This window comes from Oncorhynchus keta, chromosome 6 (genome assembly GCF_023373465.1).
Source record: "Oncorhynchus keta strain PuntledgeMale-10-30-2019 chromosome 6, Oket_V2, whole genome shotgun sequence".
NCBI lineage: Eukaryota > Metazoa > Chordata > Actinopteri > Salmoniformes > Salmonidae > Oncorhynchus > Oncorhynchus keta.
This window is the reverse complement of record NC_068426.1, coordinates 24,087,638-24,105,583: the sequence shown is the minus strand read 5'-3', so window position 1 is coordinate 24,105,583 and position 17,946 is coordinate 24,087,638. Positions and strand designations below refer to the sequence as shown.

At 44.4% G+C, this 17,946-nt stretch overlaps 1 protein-coding gene across 3 annotated transcripts in view; it reads right to left on the bottom strand.

Moving 5' to 3' along the window:
• Positions 1 to 708: 708 nt before the first annotated feature.
• LOC118385280 (endoglin-like) overlaps positions 709 to 17,946 on the bottom strand; it is a 42,883-nt gene continuing 25,645 nt past the window's right edge. For all 3 annotated transcript variants that reach the window (XM_035772275.2, XM_035772277.2, XM_035772276.2), the window contains exons 4-14: positions 14,377 to 14,496; positions 9,315 to 9,486; positions 8,997 to 9,183; positions 8,762 to 8,867; positions 8,330 to 8,531; positions 7,763 to 7,911; positions 7,087 to 7,317; positions 4,987 to 5,053; positions 1,504 to 1,611; positions 1,307 to 1,354; positions 709 to 1,020 (exon numbers count right to left, since the gene is read on the bottom strand). In XM_035772275.2, coding sequence (XP_035628168.1) covers positions 896 to 1,020; positions 1,307 to 1,354; positions 1,504 to 1,611; positions 4,987 to 5,053; positions 7,087 to 7,317; positions 7,763 to 7,911; positions 8,330 to 8,531; positions 8,762 to 8,867; positions 8,997 to 9,183; positions 9,315 to 9,486; positions 14,377 to 14,496 — 1,515 coding nt within the window. In that variant the 3' untranslated portion in view covers positions 709 to 895. The remainder of the gene's footprint in view (positions 1,021 to 1,306; positions 1,355 to 1,503; positions 1,612 to 4,986; positions 5,054 to 7,086; positions 7,318 to 7,762; positions 7,912 to 8,329; positions 8,532 to 8,761; positions 8,868 to 8,996; positions 9,184 to 9,314; positions 9,487 to 14,376; positions 14,497 to 17,946) is intronic.

Sequence of the window (17,946 nt, the reverse complement as noted above, 5' to 3'; positions counted from 1 at the left end):
AGGGGTCTGAAAACTTTCCGAATGCACTGTAACTCAAGTGAAACGGAATGAAAGAGAGAAACAAAAAAATAAGGTATCTGACTAGCTCACCAGAATAACCCATTCTCATGCTTGTGCTTAACAATCCGACATCTACATAAATTAAGAGGTAGCCTTTTCCCAATCTTTCCTGACTCATATAAAGACAGATACCCCTTGGTATTGGAGGAGAACATTGGATATTTTAGCTTTGTTGATCTGTCTAAAGTCTTCAAATCTGACAAGGTGTCTTCCAGCCACCCATATACAGTAATACAATTTTAATTAAAACTACAGTCAATGTGATAGAACAGGTGTCAGTCCAGAATCTATCTCTAAATTGCCTACAATAAGGGGCCATGACATTTCCAATCAGAACAACTGTGGATGTCGAGAGACAAAAACAGTTTCTCTAATAATGTTTTTAAAAGTCAATATTTTGTCTCTTTTTTTCACTGACTGACTCTTATTGTGCCGCCATCAGAGAGGCACAATTTATAGAGAAGAATGCAATGAATTTCCTGTTAGTTCTTAGGGGATATGCTTTGTTTTTCCTGTTGCTGGGAGCCGGGGTCTCTTTTTTTCCACCCTCGCTGACTTTCCGTCTGGAACTTTTGCTGGGAGGCTAGAGAGGTGAATGTTAGGTGCCTGGACTAGACTAGAGCCGCCCCCCACCCTCCCATTCCTGCTCCTCCCACCCCTTCCCGCCCCCGACCTCACCACTATCAGGTGGGGTTACGGGTGAGAGCGGGTGCGTGTTTGTGGTGTGACTAAAGAGAGGGGGGTAATGCTTTCTTAAGCATGGTGAAAGAGCGGCCAAATAGCACAAGGCCCCTCGGGGTGTCGGAAAGGGGAGACGGTGGTGGTGCTGATGATCTCATGCCATGCTGCTGGTTGGCGTGCTCTGAGTGCTGCCAATGCTGGCATTAGCACTACTGTTCTCAGAGGGGGAGGGGTTCGTAGAAACGGGTTGCCGTTTGCTGGTCAGAGAGCAAGGACATCCTGGGGAGAGAGAAAATGTTTTTTGATTCATGGCAAGCCAAATTTCAGCTTGCAAAACCGTTGCCTCTGGGGTGCAAACCAGTTGCCTCTGCCTCTAATAAAGACTCATTTACTTGTTGGTTGATTGATTGCATGAATGATTGAGGGAGAAAGACCATGAGAGAGATCAGAAAAGGAGGAGGAAGACGGGTTTTCCTTTACATTACCATTCCCTATTCATGGAAAATATAGCTCTTTATGTTTAACTGTAACTGGCATCAACCATAAACAGTGACTAGCATCTTACCTGAGAGGTTTACTGCAGTCGACCCGACATCCAGTCCGGTGGGGTATCCTAGATCCCGTAAAACAGAATAATACCGTTTTAAAATGAAGTCATGGTAAAATTAAGAGTGATCGCAAATCAAGAGAAAAAGACCTCTAAAACACTTTTGAAGTATGTCATTGTAACAACACAAAAGAGATAGTGGGACTCTGACTCACCTGTGCGGATCTTGATGAACCACAGAGCTCCAATAAGCAGAACTCCGATCAGGAAGCCTCCGAAAGCAATGCCCAGCACGGCTGACAGACCAAAGTCAATACACACAGCTAGAACACACAGAAGAAACACATGAATGCATGTCTTGCAATGGGGTATTTTGTAGTATCGTTGGAGATCAGCGGAATCACACAGATCAAATCAAATTGTATTGGTCATATACATATGTTTCACAGATGTTATTGCGGGTGTAGCGAAATGCTTGTAATTTAAACCATTATTATTCCTCCTATAATTTCCTCATTTTCAGCACACAACCAGTTAACATTACAAGCTCATACATTTTTTTGTTTTGTTGTCTTAAGCACATTGCACAATTTAGGCCAAATCTGTTTGTGGAAGCAAATGCTTATCGCTGTCATGTACTTGCTAGTTCTGGCTTTCTCATCATGCGATGTGAAGTCCCAGGGCTTGGCCCTGGCAGTGCCACCATGGCAGCCTGTGTGTGGCATGGTCCCGCACAAGCCGTTGCAGCAATTACAGACGTAGATGCAAACAAAACAACTGGAGCCAATGGCTGAGGCAGAATTGCTCTCTCTCGGCAGAACTCTCAAATCAACTATTCTGAAAAAGGCCAGAAAACAGGCCGTGGCCATGTGCTGCGTTGACACAGGCCTCTGACACTAACACACACACACACACACACACACACACACACACACACACACACACACACACACACACACACACACACACACACACACACACACACACACACACACACACACACACACGTGTGCATCCTAGCAATTGAGCATATGTGCACAAATGCATGCACACCAAGGCACACACACGTTTCCCTGCTTCTGCTTCCTTACTAGTGAACATTTCCAACATGCACCCTGAGAATTTGGGAGGAAGCTAATCATCAGTCCCCTGGGCAGAAGCCATCCTGTTTCTTACCCTGTGCAGTTTCTCTCACCTGCCACCTTAAGCCTCCTGCATCCTGTGCCACTGCGCTACATGCTAGGCTCAGCGCTACGCTAGGCTACCGACCGCTCTCTCTTTTCCTGAAGGAAAGACAGGATGCAGGAAGGGTGAGGGACAGCATTCTGTTTGTTTGGCTGCATCTCTTGCCACAATCCAAGCCATGTGTATCTGGTTAATATTGTTATTTATGGTGTCTATGTTCTTTAAATAATAATCAAGATCATTCATCGCCTCACCTTATTAAAATCACTTAATCATCACTGCTCTACTGTCACAATATATTGAAACCCTTGTGTGCCAATGAAATTAAACTAATGTGGAGAATACATCCTTCAATAAAGTCTAATGAATTAGATTGTAAGTGATTGTAAGTTATCTTTATAGGAGGATAATTAATGATCTACTACTGTACTAACAATACAGACTCAAAGGCCCTGTCCCAGTTCATGTCTAAACAGAAACCTACTTTAGTCTTTCTTTTATTTGTTTTCCAAAATGGGCCGACTTGTTATTTGTGTGTTTGGGTTAGACAGCAAAGCTGAACAAACAGAGACAGGAAGCAGAAGCCTTGTTGTAGGTGGGGAGGAGGTGGAGAAGACGGGCAGCAGCAGGCCTGTACTACGACACTACTACTCCAAAGAGCCCTCTGGGGGACAGCTACCAAACAGCAAGGACAACTGAGGGGGATTCACATCCTGGCCAATGAAAGCAGGCGGGACCCCCAGCAACAACATCAGCAGTCAGCCTGCTTCAACTGTCAAAAAAGCTCAATTCCAACACTCAGGCCAGAATTCTGAAGCAGAACTGAGAGCCCAGAAAGTTGGCTGGCTCCAGTTGTTTGGTGTGTGCACTGTGTAGTCACTTGGCAGGCGTGGATAAAAAGGAGCGCTTAGGTCAATGAGGAGTTGCCTGCAGTTTAATGGGAGGAAACGTTGTTCCCTTGCCACTGATTCTCGTTCAACCATTCTCCATCACAAGTCCCTGAGTCCCTCCACACGCTCACATCACCTTTCCATTACATAAGAACCAGAATGGGCTGGCCAGTAAAACAGGATGCAAAAACAAAAATGAGCAGTGGTGGTCTGGCTGTGTCGCCTCCAAACCCATCACCATCAAGCCACTGATGCGCCAACCTGTATCCTCTTCTTCTCCTGCATGAGGAAATTGCAGGAAACAATTACTTGTTGGCCATAGCTGGGGAGCTTTGTCCCAAGCCATAGCTGGGGAGCTATGTCCCAAGCCATAGCTGGGGAGCTATGTTCCAAGCCAAAGCTGGGGAGCTATTACATTTTTACATTTAAGTCATTTAGCTGGGGAGCTCTTATCCAGAGCCACAGCTGGCTAGCTATTCCCTTATGACATCCAGTGGAACAGCCACTTTCCAATAGTGCATCTAAATCTTTTAAGGAGGGGGGGAGAATGATTACTTTATCCTATCCTGGGGGTATTCCTTAAGCCATAGCTGGGGAGCTATGTTCCAAGCCAAAGCTGGGGATTGCTGCTTCCAAGCCAAAGCTGGGGAGCTATGTTCCACCATTGGGGAGCCATAGTTGGGGAGCTATGTCCCAAGCCATAGCTGGGGAGCTATGTCCCAAGCCATAGCTGGGGAGCTATGTCCCAAGCCATAGCTGGGGAGCTATGTCCCAAGCCAAATCTGGGGAGCTATGTTCCAAGCCAAAACATGAACCTGGGGTTCTCTTTTCTTTTTCACCCCAAAATAATGGGCTTGCAGAGGGTTGAGGAATGCAAGGTTAGTTCCTGACTCATCTGCCCAAAGATTGTCCTCCGCTTTGAAGAGGGACACCTTCCCCTCTTTGTTTTCGGGGGTTTCTGACAATAGCTTCAGTAATTTTTTTGTGACGGACAGCCGCTCGGCCAGACCTCGGACACAATGGATCCCCCTGAGGGTCATTACTAGCTGATTGTGGCCACAAAGTCAGGCTGCAGGCCTTCCTAAGGAAGAGGCCCCACCCCACCTCGCATCCCCTCTACGACCCCTCTCTTTTTGTATATCCTGAACTCGTCATCGCCATGACAACGGGCCCAACGTTAAAGTGGAGCTCGTTGGAAGGCGAGACAACCGAGACAGACGGACAGACTGGCAGTAGCTGCTGTGGCTGGAATGAGATGGATGATGAATGTTCTGAGAAGGGAATTGCTGAAGAGGACAATGCAGTGGCTCTTCTATTATTGCATTTGACAGCATTGTTAGTGCTGATTTCATTTGGATTTCTTTTGGTTTTCCACAGGAAAGAAGATGGCACATTTTAGCATAGGGGTAGTCGGGGGTCATATCAACGATAGAGAAGAGTCATGTTTAAAAATTTTAATTTATGAATTCTGTCATTTAAGGGCCAACATTGGGGTTATCATGTGTACTGTAAATGTTGACTGATGCCAAAGCTGATAAGAGAAAAGGTAAGGGTTGAGTTGCCAGAAGGACAAACTACACTACAACAACAGAGCTGGAAGGATTTGGAGTTAACTGAACTCACTTGGTGGTGGGATGTATGTCTGGGTGACCTCCAAATTCCTCTTCACTCTTCCTCCATCTCCACATTTCTACAAGAGAATACGAAGAGAGTGAGACACACATCATTCATATTGCTTTGTGTGCCAAATATACTAAAACCTACTAAAGTCAACTCAAAACATCAAAAATGCTTTAAGGTGAAAGGGAAAGTTCACTAAATATTTGGGTTGAAGCTACAGTTTAGAATGAACAATGTTTAGTTGGCACACATTATCCCTTGAAGCATATTCTCTGTGTATGATATTTCATTTTCAGTCTCGCTCTAAATGTACACTTTCTGGAACCATTGGTGCTGTTATGAGGTTGAAATCAATTTGTCAGAGAAAAATGTATTCAAGGAGCTATGAAAAATGCTCAATAATGAAAGAAAGGATACTAAAAGAAAAAAATGGAACAGATTTTCTCATAGAAGTAAATAAAAAAAGCAATACCCCCCCCCCAAAACACACACCTACATGCACACACACACCTCCCCCCAACACACACCTAAAGTTGAAATTGGAAGTTCACATAAACTTAGGTTGGAGTCATTAAAACTCATATTTCAACCACTTCACATATTTCTTGTTAACAAACTATAGTTTTGGCAAGTCGTTTAGGACATCTACTTTTTACATGACACAAGTGATTTTTCCAACAATTGTTGACAGACAGAACATTTCACTGAAATTCATTGTATCACAATTCCAGTGAGTCAGAAGTTTACATACACTAAGTTGACTGTGCATTTAAACAGCGTTGAAAATTCCAGAAAATGATGTCATGGCTTTAGAAGCTTCTGATAGGCTAATTGACATCATTTGAGTCAATTGGAGGTGTACATGTGAATGTATTTCAAGGCCTACCTTCAAACTCAGTGCCTCTTTGCTTGACATCATGGGAACATCAAAAGAAATCAGCCAAGACCTCAGAAAACAATTTGTAGACCTACACAAGTCTGGTTCATCCTTGGGAGCACTTTCCAAATGACTGAAGGTACCACATTCATCTGTACAACAATAGTATGCAAGTATAAACACCAGGGGACCACGCAGCTGTCATAACACTCAGGAAAAAGACGCATTCTGTCTCCTAGAGATGAACGTACTTTAGTGCGAAAAGTGCAAATCCGAGAACGACAGCAAAGGACCTTGTGAAGATGATGGAGGAAACAGGTACGAAAGTATCTATATTCACAGTAAAACGAGTCCTATATCGACATAACCTGAAAGGCCGCTCAGCAAGGAAAAAGCCACTGCTCCAAAACTGCCATAAAAAAGACTGAAGAAGCCAGATTGCAACTGCACATGGGGACAAAGATCGTACTTTTTGGAGAAATGTACTTTGGTCTGGTGAAACAAAAATAGAACTGTTTGGCCAATATGACCATCGTTATGTTTGGAGGAAAAAGGGGGAGGCTTGCAAGCTGAAAAACACCATCCCAACCGTGAAGCAAGGGGGTGGCAGCATCATGTTGTGGGGGTGATTTGCTGCAGGAGGGACTGGTGCACTTCCCAAAATAGATGCATCATGAGGGAGGAAAATGATGTGAATATATTGAAGCAACATCTCAAGACATCAGTCAGGAAGGTAAAGCTTGGTCGCAAAATGGCTTAAGGAAAACAAAGTCAAGGTATTGGAGTGGCCATCACAAAGCCCTGACCTCAATCCCATAGAAAATGTGTGGGCAGAACTGAAAAAGCGTGTGCGAGCAAGGAGGCCTACAAACCTGACTCAGTTACACCAGCTCTGTCAGGAGAAATGAGCAAAAATTCCCTCCAACATATTGTGGGAAGCTTGTGGAAGGCTCCCCGAAACTTTTGACCCAAGTTAAACAATTTAAAGGCAATGCTACCAAATACTAATTGAAGGTATGTAGACTTCTGACCCACTGGGAATGTGATGAAAGTATAAAAGCTGAAATAAATCATTCTCTCTACTATTATTCTTACATTTCCCATTCTTATAATAAAGTGGTGATCCTAACTGACATAAGACAGGGAATTGTCAGGAATTGTGAAAAACTGAGTTTAAACGTATTTGGCTAAGGTGTATGTAAACTTCCGACTTCAACTGTACATACCTCACTGAAGCAGAGTTTGACGGAGCACTCCAGGTCCCAGCTAGTGGACGCCAGGTCATGGAGCAGGTCTAGGGAGAAGCTAACCCTGGTACTGTTGGGGCACATGGTGGAGGAGCACATCTCTGACCTGAAGGGTATGTCTCTGACCACCGGGCATGAGCCCTTGGAGCGCACCGAGCAGTTGATCACCTCGATGGTCAGCACAATCTCCCCCAGCATCCTCCCTGAGATCTGGAGGTGAGGAGAGGGATGAGTGGGGACAGGAATAATTGGAGTGCTAGAAATGTTTGCATACACTGCAGTATGGATGTTATATTGTGGCCTAGAGCAGGCCTGGTGGGAGATGTTGGTGGATGCATTTGCTCCCAAGTACATACTGCAAACTACATTGTATGGTCACTATATCATATATGGTGTTATACTGTATAGCAATATGATGATACTATGTACTGTAGATACATCCAGTCCTCTCCTGGATGGAGTTACATCCCCAAACATTAATTAATACCTGTAGATTGAGATTCTATTGAAGAGAATATTGCTTTGTGTGTTAGGAGTCAAGCAGATGTGAAGGTGTGCAGGGCTTAGAGGATGAGAATTTGGGCACGGCGGAGGAACTGGGAGAGGATTAGAAAGAGCAGGAAGGTGTTGGACTGAAGAAAAAAAATGGTCTCACCTCTGCGTAGATCCTCTTGTCACTCTGCACCTTGGCGTTGAGGTCCAGGGGGGAGCGGTAGTCTGGAGAGGTGTACAGCTGCATGATCAGAGGCATCTGAGGGGGGCTAGGGGGCGATGGGGTGGTCTCGGTGGGTGCAGTCTCTGTGACTGAGACAGCAAGACACAACGTTCACCTGTCAGTAAGAATCCATTTGTACATGATACTACAGGATAGTTGTACCATATATTTGTTTTAATAAAATCATAAATAATAATAATAATAATGTTGGCTAAGCTAGTTAGTTAGTCTAGTACAGGAGCCTGCTGGCAACAGTGGCATAGTGTTAGCTACCAATTACTGAGAACGCTTGATAAAGCATATATTATTGCAGTTTTGCACCATTATACCAACCAACAGTATGAGCATTTATGATTGTAGAACTGTTCACTCTGCGTCGGAATTTGCATTCACTTCATACATTAACTAATCGTAACAATTGTCAAATTTACAGGAATTCCCTAGTAATGCTACCCTTGCTAGAGGCCAATATTGACTATGCTCACTGTGACTATAACAGTATTTTACCTGGTGTGTGGTCCTTATTCCCCAGGACCAGTGTGACCATGGTGCCCTCGGTTCGGATCTCAGAGTAGCTTGTGATGGTGCTTGCTTTGAAATGGTCCAAGGCCTTCTTCTGTACAGCATCGGCACTGTCTGTGGTGATGGCGACCGTGGGAGGGATCGTATGCATCATGTTGGTGGCAGCAAGCATGATCACGTTGTTAGACTGGGCGAGATAGATATAAAATTAACAGAATTTTATAGAATAGATAGTACTGTATGGTTATTTTCCAATTTATATAGGACACCTTTGTCAGTCATAGAGTATAATGCATACTGATCTGAGCCTGAAATGATGACCAGACAAATGCAGACAAAATGTCTGAGTCATTGGTGATTCCGTTTCAGGCATTGATACTACAATTTAGTCAACTGTAGATGTTACCCAGTGCTTACAAAGAAGCTGGTGTGCTGTGGGTCATGGATGCTCCACGTGGTACCCTGGGGACCTCTTAGGAACAGACTGATCTGCCTCTCACTGATGACGTGCACAGAGACATAGCTGGAACAATAGAAATTGTGTTGATTTACTGTTCAAGAGCACCAACAACCAACACAATAACCAGTATAAGGCCAATACCATGGAAAGTGTTGCTAATGTTTTCAGCCAAGAGACTCTTCGGTGTCTTACCGAATGCTGACATCCTCAGGGATGTTAACGATATATAGTTCTTTCTCAGTGTGACTGTTGAGAGGCTGGTTCGAGCAGGACTTGATCGATGAAGGTATGTTTGATTTGAATGTCAGATAGTGCTTGAGGGAGTGCCATTCATTTTCAAGTGTACAGTTGTTGGAGCCAGTTGGAAGGAGTCTCGTTCCTGTAAAATCATTCATGTTTATTATTCAGATTTGTTACATCATCTGTAATTCTTCAGTCACATCAAAAACAGACTGTTTGTGTGAGTTGTGTAAGTTTGAGGTACGTTGTATGTATCTGACAGTGTCTTACCCTCTCTCCCTGTGGAAGCGATGCTCGTTGGGTTCTGGACGGTGGTGAAAGACGTCACCCCACCAAACTCCTCGGTGGCCCACCTCACTAGATCTTCGTTGTCTGTGGGCAGCGCTTTTCTATGGATGTTGCCATTTGAACCATAACACATTATATTGGAGTTGTTGGCCACCTGGAGAGTAAAGGAAAATACATTAGACATTGCATTTCAGGTCTCTTTGACTATCTATCTACTGTATGCAAGTTCTGATACTATGGGTTCACTTCAATTGAACCCATATTGCAATAATGTAACACAGTCCGCTGGTCAAACTAGACCACTGAATAAAAATGTACATACTACTTATTAAGTTGTCTTCTCAGGTAGACTCCCCTCCCAATTCGATTATTAAGAAGAGGTGTGTGCCTAGGCAGTAGTTCATAAACAAACACACTACATATATAAGGCAAGTTTGATTGAATCTGTCTGTTAACATGACCCACTCCATTCTTTTTAATTTCCTTTATGTACGTGGGGGGATTCTTGTTTATATACAGTACAACCCTAAGTCATTAAGCCACTCTACCTCTATGAGGGTTAGGCAGCTCTGTTTGTCTGCTCATTGTTACCGTGGCATTAGGTGAGTCAGCGCCTTATTTAGAGACTGCTACCTCATGTTTGCCCAATGTGTCTGACAACAGCCACATCAAAGCATGCCTCCCTCTTCCTCTCTCGCTCTCGCTCTCCCTCTTTCTGTCTGTCTATATCTTGATCTCCCTCTTTCTCCATCTCTCCTTTTCTCTCTCCATCTCTCTTTCTCTCTCTCGCTTTCTTTATTCTCTGAGCAGTGCAGAGCCATTTGAAAAGGAATGTTTATTATGCTAAAGTGTCTACAAGCCCGGTTGAACAACCCCATTGGAGCCAAGGTCTTTCCTTCGCTTCCTGAGTGGGGCCGGGAAATGGGGACCTTTTTAACTCTGTGCGTCAGTGGAGTCGGCTGGAATCTGGCTCCATACGGGTATACATATATACATCCAGCCTAGTGCATGCACACTACAGCACACATTCCCCTAGCACACATTCCCCTGTTTCCCAAACAGGCCAGGGAAATAATGGACTGTACATGAAGTACTCCAGTAGGTATTCTAATGTATCGGTCGGTTATGTGCCATTCTGGTGTAACCTAAGAGTCGCGCCCAATCTGTACTCATCTGCTAATCAAATATTTGTAAAAAGACACCTATACTTCTATAAGCACATTAAAAAACAATTAGATTATTAGCCCAAGAGCTTGAGAATAGAGTCCCTTTAAATATTATACAGAGCATATGGATGGAGCAAGATATCCATTTCCCTTTGGATCCTGTCTCAACAATGGCTTCATTTTCTCCCCCATTAATGTTCTCATCATTATTCCCGTCGCATTCCAGCTAATATAGCACACAGATGGACAAATTGTTCTGGACTGGCGGGACTTATATAGGTCCGATGTGTTGTTACAATTAATTTCAGGATAATGGATAGCATAAAAACAACAACAAACAATTAGCTACGCTGCATTGCACAAACTCACAGGAGGTACAGTATGTGCTCAGTGTTTTTCCAAGAAGAGGCTAGGGAAGGGGGAGAGAGCAGCAGCCATTGTGTTGGCAATGGTTTTGGCGTTTGAGGAATAATTCCATATATTTCCTGGTGGTCGAGGTCTTAGGGTGAAAACTAAGGGCTGGAAAGAAGACCACTGATTGTTCTCTCTGTGGACCTCCCATGTTAGCGGTCAGTGTGTGTGTTAAGGCCTGCCAGCTGCAGCCAAACCCCATAACGCCAGTCAGAACGCTCTGCTGAGAGCCAAGTAAACCTGTGTGATTGATTGGTCCTTCTCATGCGTGTATATTTTGTTTAATGTGGATCGAAATAGAAAGACGGGAAACTACAGAGACGAGAACATAAAAAACATCACAATGGAGGGAGAGGAGGAGGGGCGGAGAAGGAAGTAAGTAAGGAAGAGAGAAAGAGAGTGAGAAGGATCAGCGAATGATAGAAGGAACTACTTTGACATGAATTTGTCTCCTGGGGGTCAGAGTTCGACGCTGCACGGCCAGGGGACATAACGCACAACAGGAAGTAGTCTGAGCAAGAAGTGGCATTGTCTACTGGCACTTTCAGAAACTTCTCCGATTAGACTTCCTTCCTTTGGCCTGATCCAGAGGGGTTGAATGAGCCAGGGATGACAAGCTCCACGCATCCTCCTGTCCTATACTCCTCGCATCTCCTCTCTTCTCCTTCTCTGTCCTCCCTTCTGATTCACCTCACTTCTCTCCTCTTCTTCTCTACTCCCCTCTTCTCCTCTCCTCTCGTACTGCATCATTAACCCTGTGGAGAACACTGGAGTGACAGCTAGGTACCATATCGCTCAGACGCTGTGCAGACACTGTATTGTGTGTAGCCGTGACACTCAGCATTGTGTGTCTGTGTCGTTGCTATAACAGAGGAGTCAGGGGGATTTAAGTCACTGTCAGAGAGAGCTATCTGGTGGGCTGTTTAGAACAGGCACCCATCCAAAATAGATTAGGTTCGAGGTCAAGGCCATTCGCCTATCTGTCTGTCTCTGTCCCCTTGGCTCCAAGGATGCATCGTGAACTGTCTGCACGAGGGCGTGCGGGGGACAATGCCAGAGGGGTCATCAACTATTACATAACATAGAAGAGAGAGCACTGGGTGTTTCTCAATATGCATACTACCGTGCTCCACACTCTCATGCTCCGAGTGAATTCTCAGATTAAGTTCTCTCGAGTACGTTCTTGCAAGGACAAGAGTGTGGAGAACGCAGAAAACATTACAATTGAGAAGCACTCACACTTCCCCTACTATATTACCTCACGCTGCACCTTCGCACTGACTGAAGATTCTTCCAGCCAGGACAATTGCAACAATAGACAAAACAAGATATACACAAACCAAACATTTTACTTCATAACTATCAGCTACGTGAATCATAATAATGTAGCTAACCAGATAGGCAAAAATGACCTGAAATTAATATTATGCAAGATAGATATCAATTCTTTGTTGGTAGCTAGCTAACAATTCTTCATGGCTATCTGGCTATTGAACAGTAGTAACTAGCCAGTTAAACCTATTGACTTATTATGGGCTTGCGATCTACGGTACGTAGGCAGGTAAACATTTCAAAATGTCATTCTAATCAAGATAAAATATTGTTGTCAGACAACATATGAGATGTGAATAGGCAACATTTCATTCCCAAATGGGAGTGTATTTTTCTTTGCATACTTTCCGTTGAAGCTTGCATCGATGCATGCTTCAAAATATGTAGAAACGGAGTATGTGTTCCATTAGTGCCCTCCGTGCCCCGTTTCGCAGACTTTGATTTGGACTCGTATGCAAAGCCTCCCGTGCTCTAATTTGCGTGCTTGGAGCACGGTAGTATGCATTTTGAGAAACACACACTGTGCATCATGTCTTGGTGTGAAGCTAAATTACCACCCCATATTAGATGGGAGAACAAACGACAAGATCTACAACAGGGAGGAAAGGAGGAGGGACGCCTGAGGATGCGAGACCTTGAACCTTGACGATGGACCCACAGGTCGGTGGCCTTTTGTGAATGTACGCAAATGTACTCTGTCCCATCTGAGTGTGTGTGGTGACTCTTCCCTGTCTCGGTCACAGCTGGATAGAACACTGGGCCTGTACCCAACAGATCTGTCAGCCTCGTGACGCACTTCCTTTTTCCATTCAAATGGTAACATTCCCAAGTGATCCACTACACACTATCCCATCCTCCCATCCTCCCATCCCACACACACATCCCCTCTTCATGTAAAATGGTCCCCCTCTCTGCAGGACACAATAGGCTATCCTACTGTCACAGACTGCTGACAGTATTGTAAACATTGCATCATCTTATTTATCGTGGAAGATTACTGAGTTTTCACAGCACCTTAATACGGCAAAGTTTAAATAGAGGATCGAGGGTAGAAGGGGGTCGAAATACATGAAAGATCATGTTATTTATTTGACCCTTTGTGTGAGAAGCAGAGATCAAGAGGAGGAGGAGGCTAGGGCTGTGGACTTGGTCTGAACTCTCAACTCAGCTTGGTACTTGTGTTCATTGTGATAAAAAGCAAGAGTTCTGTTTCAAGAGAATGGGTGCCCACAGACAAGTTGCGTTTTGAGTCCCAGGCCGGGATCCAAAATCAATAACACGATAATTTACTGTCAAACTCCAAAAGACGACATCCTATCAGGTCTTCTGCTTCATTTTCAAAATTCGGTTGACAAGACGAAACCCTTTGAGACACACCATCTCTCTGAAGGAGTCCTTTCTTTCTAAAAACTCACTTGACGTGTGTAAATCTAGTAGATAGGTTGAACACGATACTCAAGCTAATGTCTCCACTATAACACTACACATCCCCAGTGTCTGACAGAGACTATTAGGTTGCTCCCTACTCCAACACACTTGAAGCATTTTTCTAATGTGTACCAGATATAAAATACACACAGGTTCTTCGGTACTGGGAAACTCAACAAACAAGGGTAATTGCTCCTCCAAACTGTCCCAGGGGCTTGCACAGCTGTGGCTGGTTTGGAGAGCCCATCTGGGCCTGCAGAAAAGCATTTCTCCCCTGGTTAACTATGGAAGTAGGGAGCCTGGCAGTGAGGCTCTACTCCCCCGAGCAGAGTAGAGTGGAAGAGTAGAGTGGAGCAGCTCAGCTGGCAGGAACAGGAGAGCTGCCAGGCTGGACTCCTAGCCCTTGCCAAGCCCCCATTAGTGAAGTATCAGGCAATGCAGCCAGCTATCTATCAGGCAATACCTATTGAGAGTCCCTCTCTATTTCTGTAGATGATTGGGCATTAAGGTGTCTAATAGAAGTCAGTATCTATGCTTTTCTCCCGGCTAGGATATACTGTAAATCCTGGAGTAATAATTTGCATATAACTTTTGTGTACTTTTCATACACTGACATACTGTAATGCCCTTACACTAACTGATACACAACCCCAAAGGAAACAAGTGGCAAAAGGAAACACTTAAATGAGGAGAGATGGTATACTTACGTATAAGCTGACATTCACGTTAGCATTGGTCAGAAAGTATATGACCTGCTCTGAGTCTGTGGTGATGATGAGGTGCATTGGCTTGGCAGTGGTCATGTTTAGTTCAAACATGGTGGAAGCCTAGAGGGGACAGAAGAATCAAGTTAAACTTCAAGAAAAATACATTCAAGTTTGTGATGACTGTAAATGCAAAAAAGCATGATATCATGTGTATCACAATTTACCCCACATTTTTTACTGCAAACAAAACTATTATTACACACCCCCAATCACCGGCCCCACCATCCATCTGAGTGTACAGTACACATCAACTTAACCACCACATCAACAATGGCTGTACATTCAAAACTAAGCCATGCATGGTATGTACAGTAGCTATAGCATAAACATGTGGCCTGCAGGGGAAGTGGTGGTGGCTTTAATTCCCAAAGGAACTTTGCTGTGATTACAAAATAGGATCACACTGGGGTCACAGAGAGGGCAATGTTTACTGTAGGATTCTAAGATCTAATCTGTTCGGTCACCTTATAGGCCTTATATAAGGGTAATTATGCAATGTCATCGTTTATGAGAGTCTCTTGATAAATTGTGAGCTGGCATAGATTCTAAATGTACGTTATGACAGATTATAGGATGAGGCTTACTGCTTCCATGTGTGTCTGACTGACTAGCACATACTGCACACACACAAAACCTGGTTCGCAATCTATTCCCCTCACACGTATATGGACACCTCCATGCTGAAAAATCTACTTCTCCAATAGTGTTATTACATTTCACTGAGTCAGTGCATGGCATCATCAAAATACAATGACTCCACACTGCGATGTAATGATCCTGTGGTGGGGTAACTAACACATGGCGTTCGAAAGACACAAATGTAATCTAACACCTTCATTTATTTTGAAGGGACCAGGCTTGGGATTGAATTGTCGCCTGACAGCTCAACACAAGGGTTTCTATTGTGTTCTGTCTCTCCCACCGAGAAAGTCATCGAGAAAAGCGCATTTCTGTTCCCTTCCAGAGGCATCACATCAGCACAATACGTGTGAAAAATACAAGGATGGGCCGCATGCCAAATTATGTACCACTTTCTTCACTTCTTCAATTCCAGAGATGACAAGATTCAAAGAATTCCCTATATGGTAGGTCACTTGTGTGATTTGATAGAGACAGCTGATCTAAGACGCATAACATTATGTAGTCTCTCTAGCATTGGGAAAGTTATCTACTATAAATCACTGCGGAATTATGGCGCAGTATGGAAATGTGACATATTCACCCCAAGTGGCAGGTGTTGGCAGACAGACAGTTCTGACTGAAGCTCCAAGGAGTCTGTAGTAGAGGAACAGGCTACAGCTACACCTGTCCAATACTACAGTCAAACCAGCACAACACTAGCAGAACCAGCTCATGGAACCAATCCAACATTAGTGAATCCAATCCAACACCAGCCAAACACCAGTGAATCCAATCCAACACCATTCCAACACCAGTGATCCCAGTACAGCATCAGTTCCTGCTGTGAGGCTTGGGGTACCAGGAGAAGTGGAGGTGAGAGGCTTGGGGTACCAGGAGGAGTGGATTTGAGAGGCTTGGGGTACCAGGAGGTGTGGAGTTGAGAGGCTTGGGGTACCAGGAGGAGTGGAGTTGAGAGGTTTGGGGTACCAGGAGAAGTGGAGGTGCGAGGCTTGGGGTACCAGGAGAAGTGGAGGGGAGAAGCTTAGCCATATCCACTCCACTAATCTCTTCTCCCCTCTCCAGCAGAGTCAACATGTCCACCTGGCCGGCCCCATACAGTGGACTCCCAACCCTGACAGAGGGAGGACAGGATGTGCATGGATGCCCTCCTGTAGTGCACACTATCTGCTTCAGAGGTCCTGGAGGAGATTAAATAGCCTCTTTCTGAGTGGCAGTGGCCCCGACACATGCTTAGCTCACAAAGAAAAGCTCCACTAGGCAGCTATAGGATTCAGCAGGCTGGAAGCCAGCTGTACAGAGGGTCAGAGAGGCATATTCTACACTGAACAAAAATATAAATGTAACATGTGAAGTGTTTTTCATAATTGTCCATACACACAAAAAGCTTATTTCTCTTAAATGTTGTGTGCACATTTTTTTTTACATCCCTGTTAGTGAGCATTTCTTCTTTGCCAAGATAATCCATTCACCTGACAGGTGTGGCATATCAAGAAGCTGACTAAACAGCATGGTCATTACACAGGTGCACCTTGTGCTGGGGACAATAAACAGCCATAAGCCACCTCCAACATCGTTTTAGAGAATTTGGCAGTACGTCCAACTGGCCTCTCAACCGCAGACCACATGTACACATGTAACCACGCAAGCCCAGGACCTCCACATCCGGCTTTTTCACCTGCGGGATCGTCTGAGACCAGCCACCCAGACAGCTGATGAAACTGTGGTTTTGCACAACCAAAGAATTTCTGTCAGAACTGTCAGAAATCGTCTCAGCGAAGCTCATCTGCGTGCTTGTCATCCTCACCAGGGTCTTGACCTGAATGCAGTTCAGAGGTGTAACCGACTTCAGTGGGCAAATGCTTACCTTCAATGGCCACTGGCACACTGGAGAAGTGTGCTCTTGCATTTTATCAATGGAAATTTGAATAAACAGAGATACCGTGACGAGATCCTGAGGCCCATTGTCGTGCCATTCATCCGCCGCCATCACCTCATGTTTCAAATTGACAATGCACAGCCCCATGTCTCAAGGATCTGTACACAATTCCTGGAAACTGAAAATGTCCCAGTTCTTCCATGTTCTGCATTCTCACCAGACATACTAACCATTGAGCAGTAACTTTGCATAGCCATTGAAGAGGAGTGGGACAACATTCCACCGGGCCACAATCAACAGCCTGATCAACTCTATGCGAAGGAGATGTGTCGCTCTGAATGATGCAAATGGTGGTCACACCAGATACTAACTGGTTTTCTGATCCACACCTCTACATGTTTTTAAAGGTATCTGTGACCAGCAGACCAGTAGACAACAGGTGAATAGTGTTGGGCTTCAACTTCCGGTAAGTCAAATATGTTCTTGTAATATTGACCACAGTCAAGAATGCGTTATAAGCTAGTGAAGTTTACAAAGATAGAGATGAGGAAGACAGGATATTTATATTCTGTTTTGAACTTGCCAATTCATTACCATACATGAATTGGTATTTACTTTCTTTGTATATCAGTAGGGAGGAAAGGAAGGTAAAAGGTTTGCGGTTGTGAATACTGAAGTGGAGGAAAGTACTTAAATACCTCTAAAACACAGTTCTGAAGAGGTGCTTTTGGGGAATTAACTATTTATATTTTATCCTGACGTGGCGGTTCGCAAAAAAATCATCTCTAATCTCTTGCTTGTTTTGGAGCTGGATTTTCTTTGCTGCTGGCCTTTTTTCTTTGTGTGGATGAGTGTGCTGAGGAACACAGTGTCTTTTGTTCGTATCTGCTCGCTCTTATTAAATTGATTGTCTGCTGCCTGCTGCTGACAGCATGCATTCCGAGAGGGCCACGCTGGGCTGAGGCGAGGGGCCGACATGAAATAAACGGACC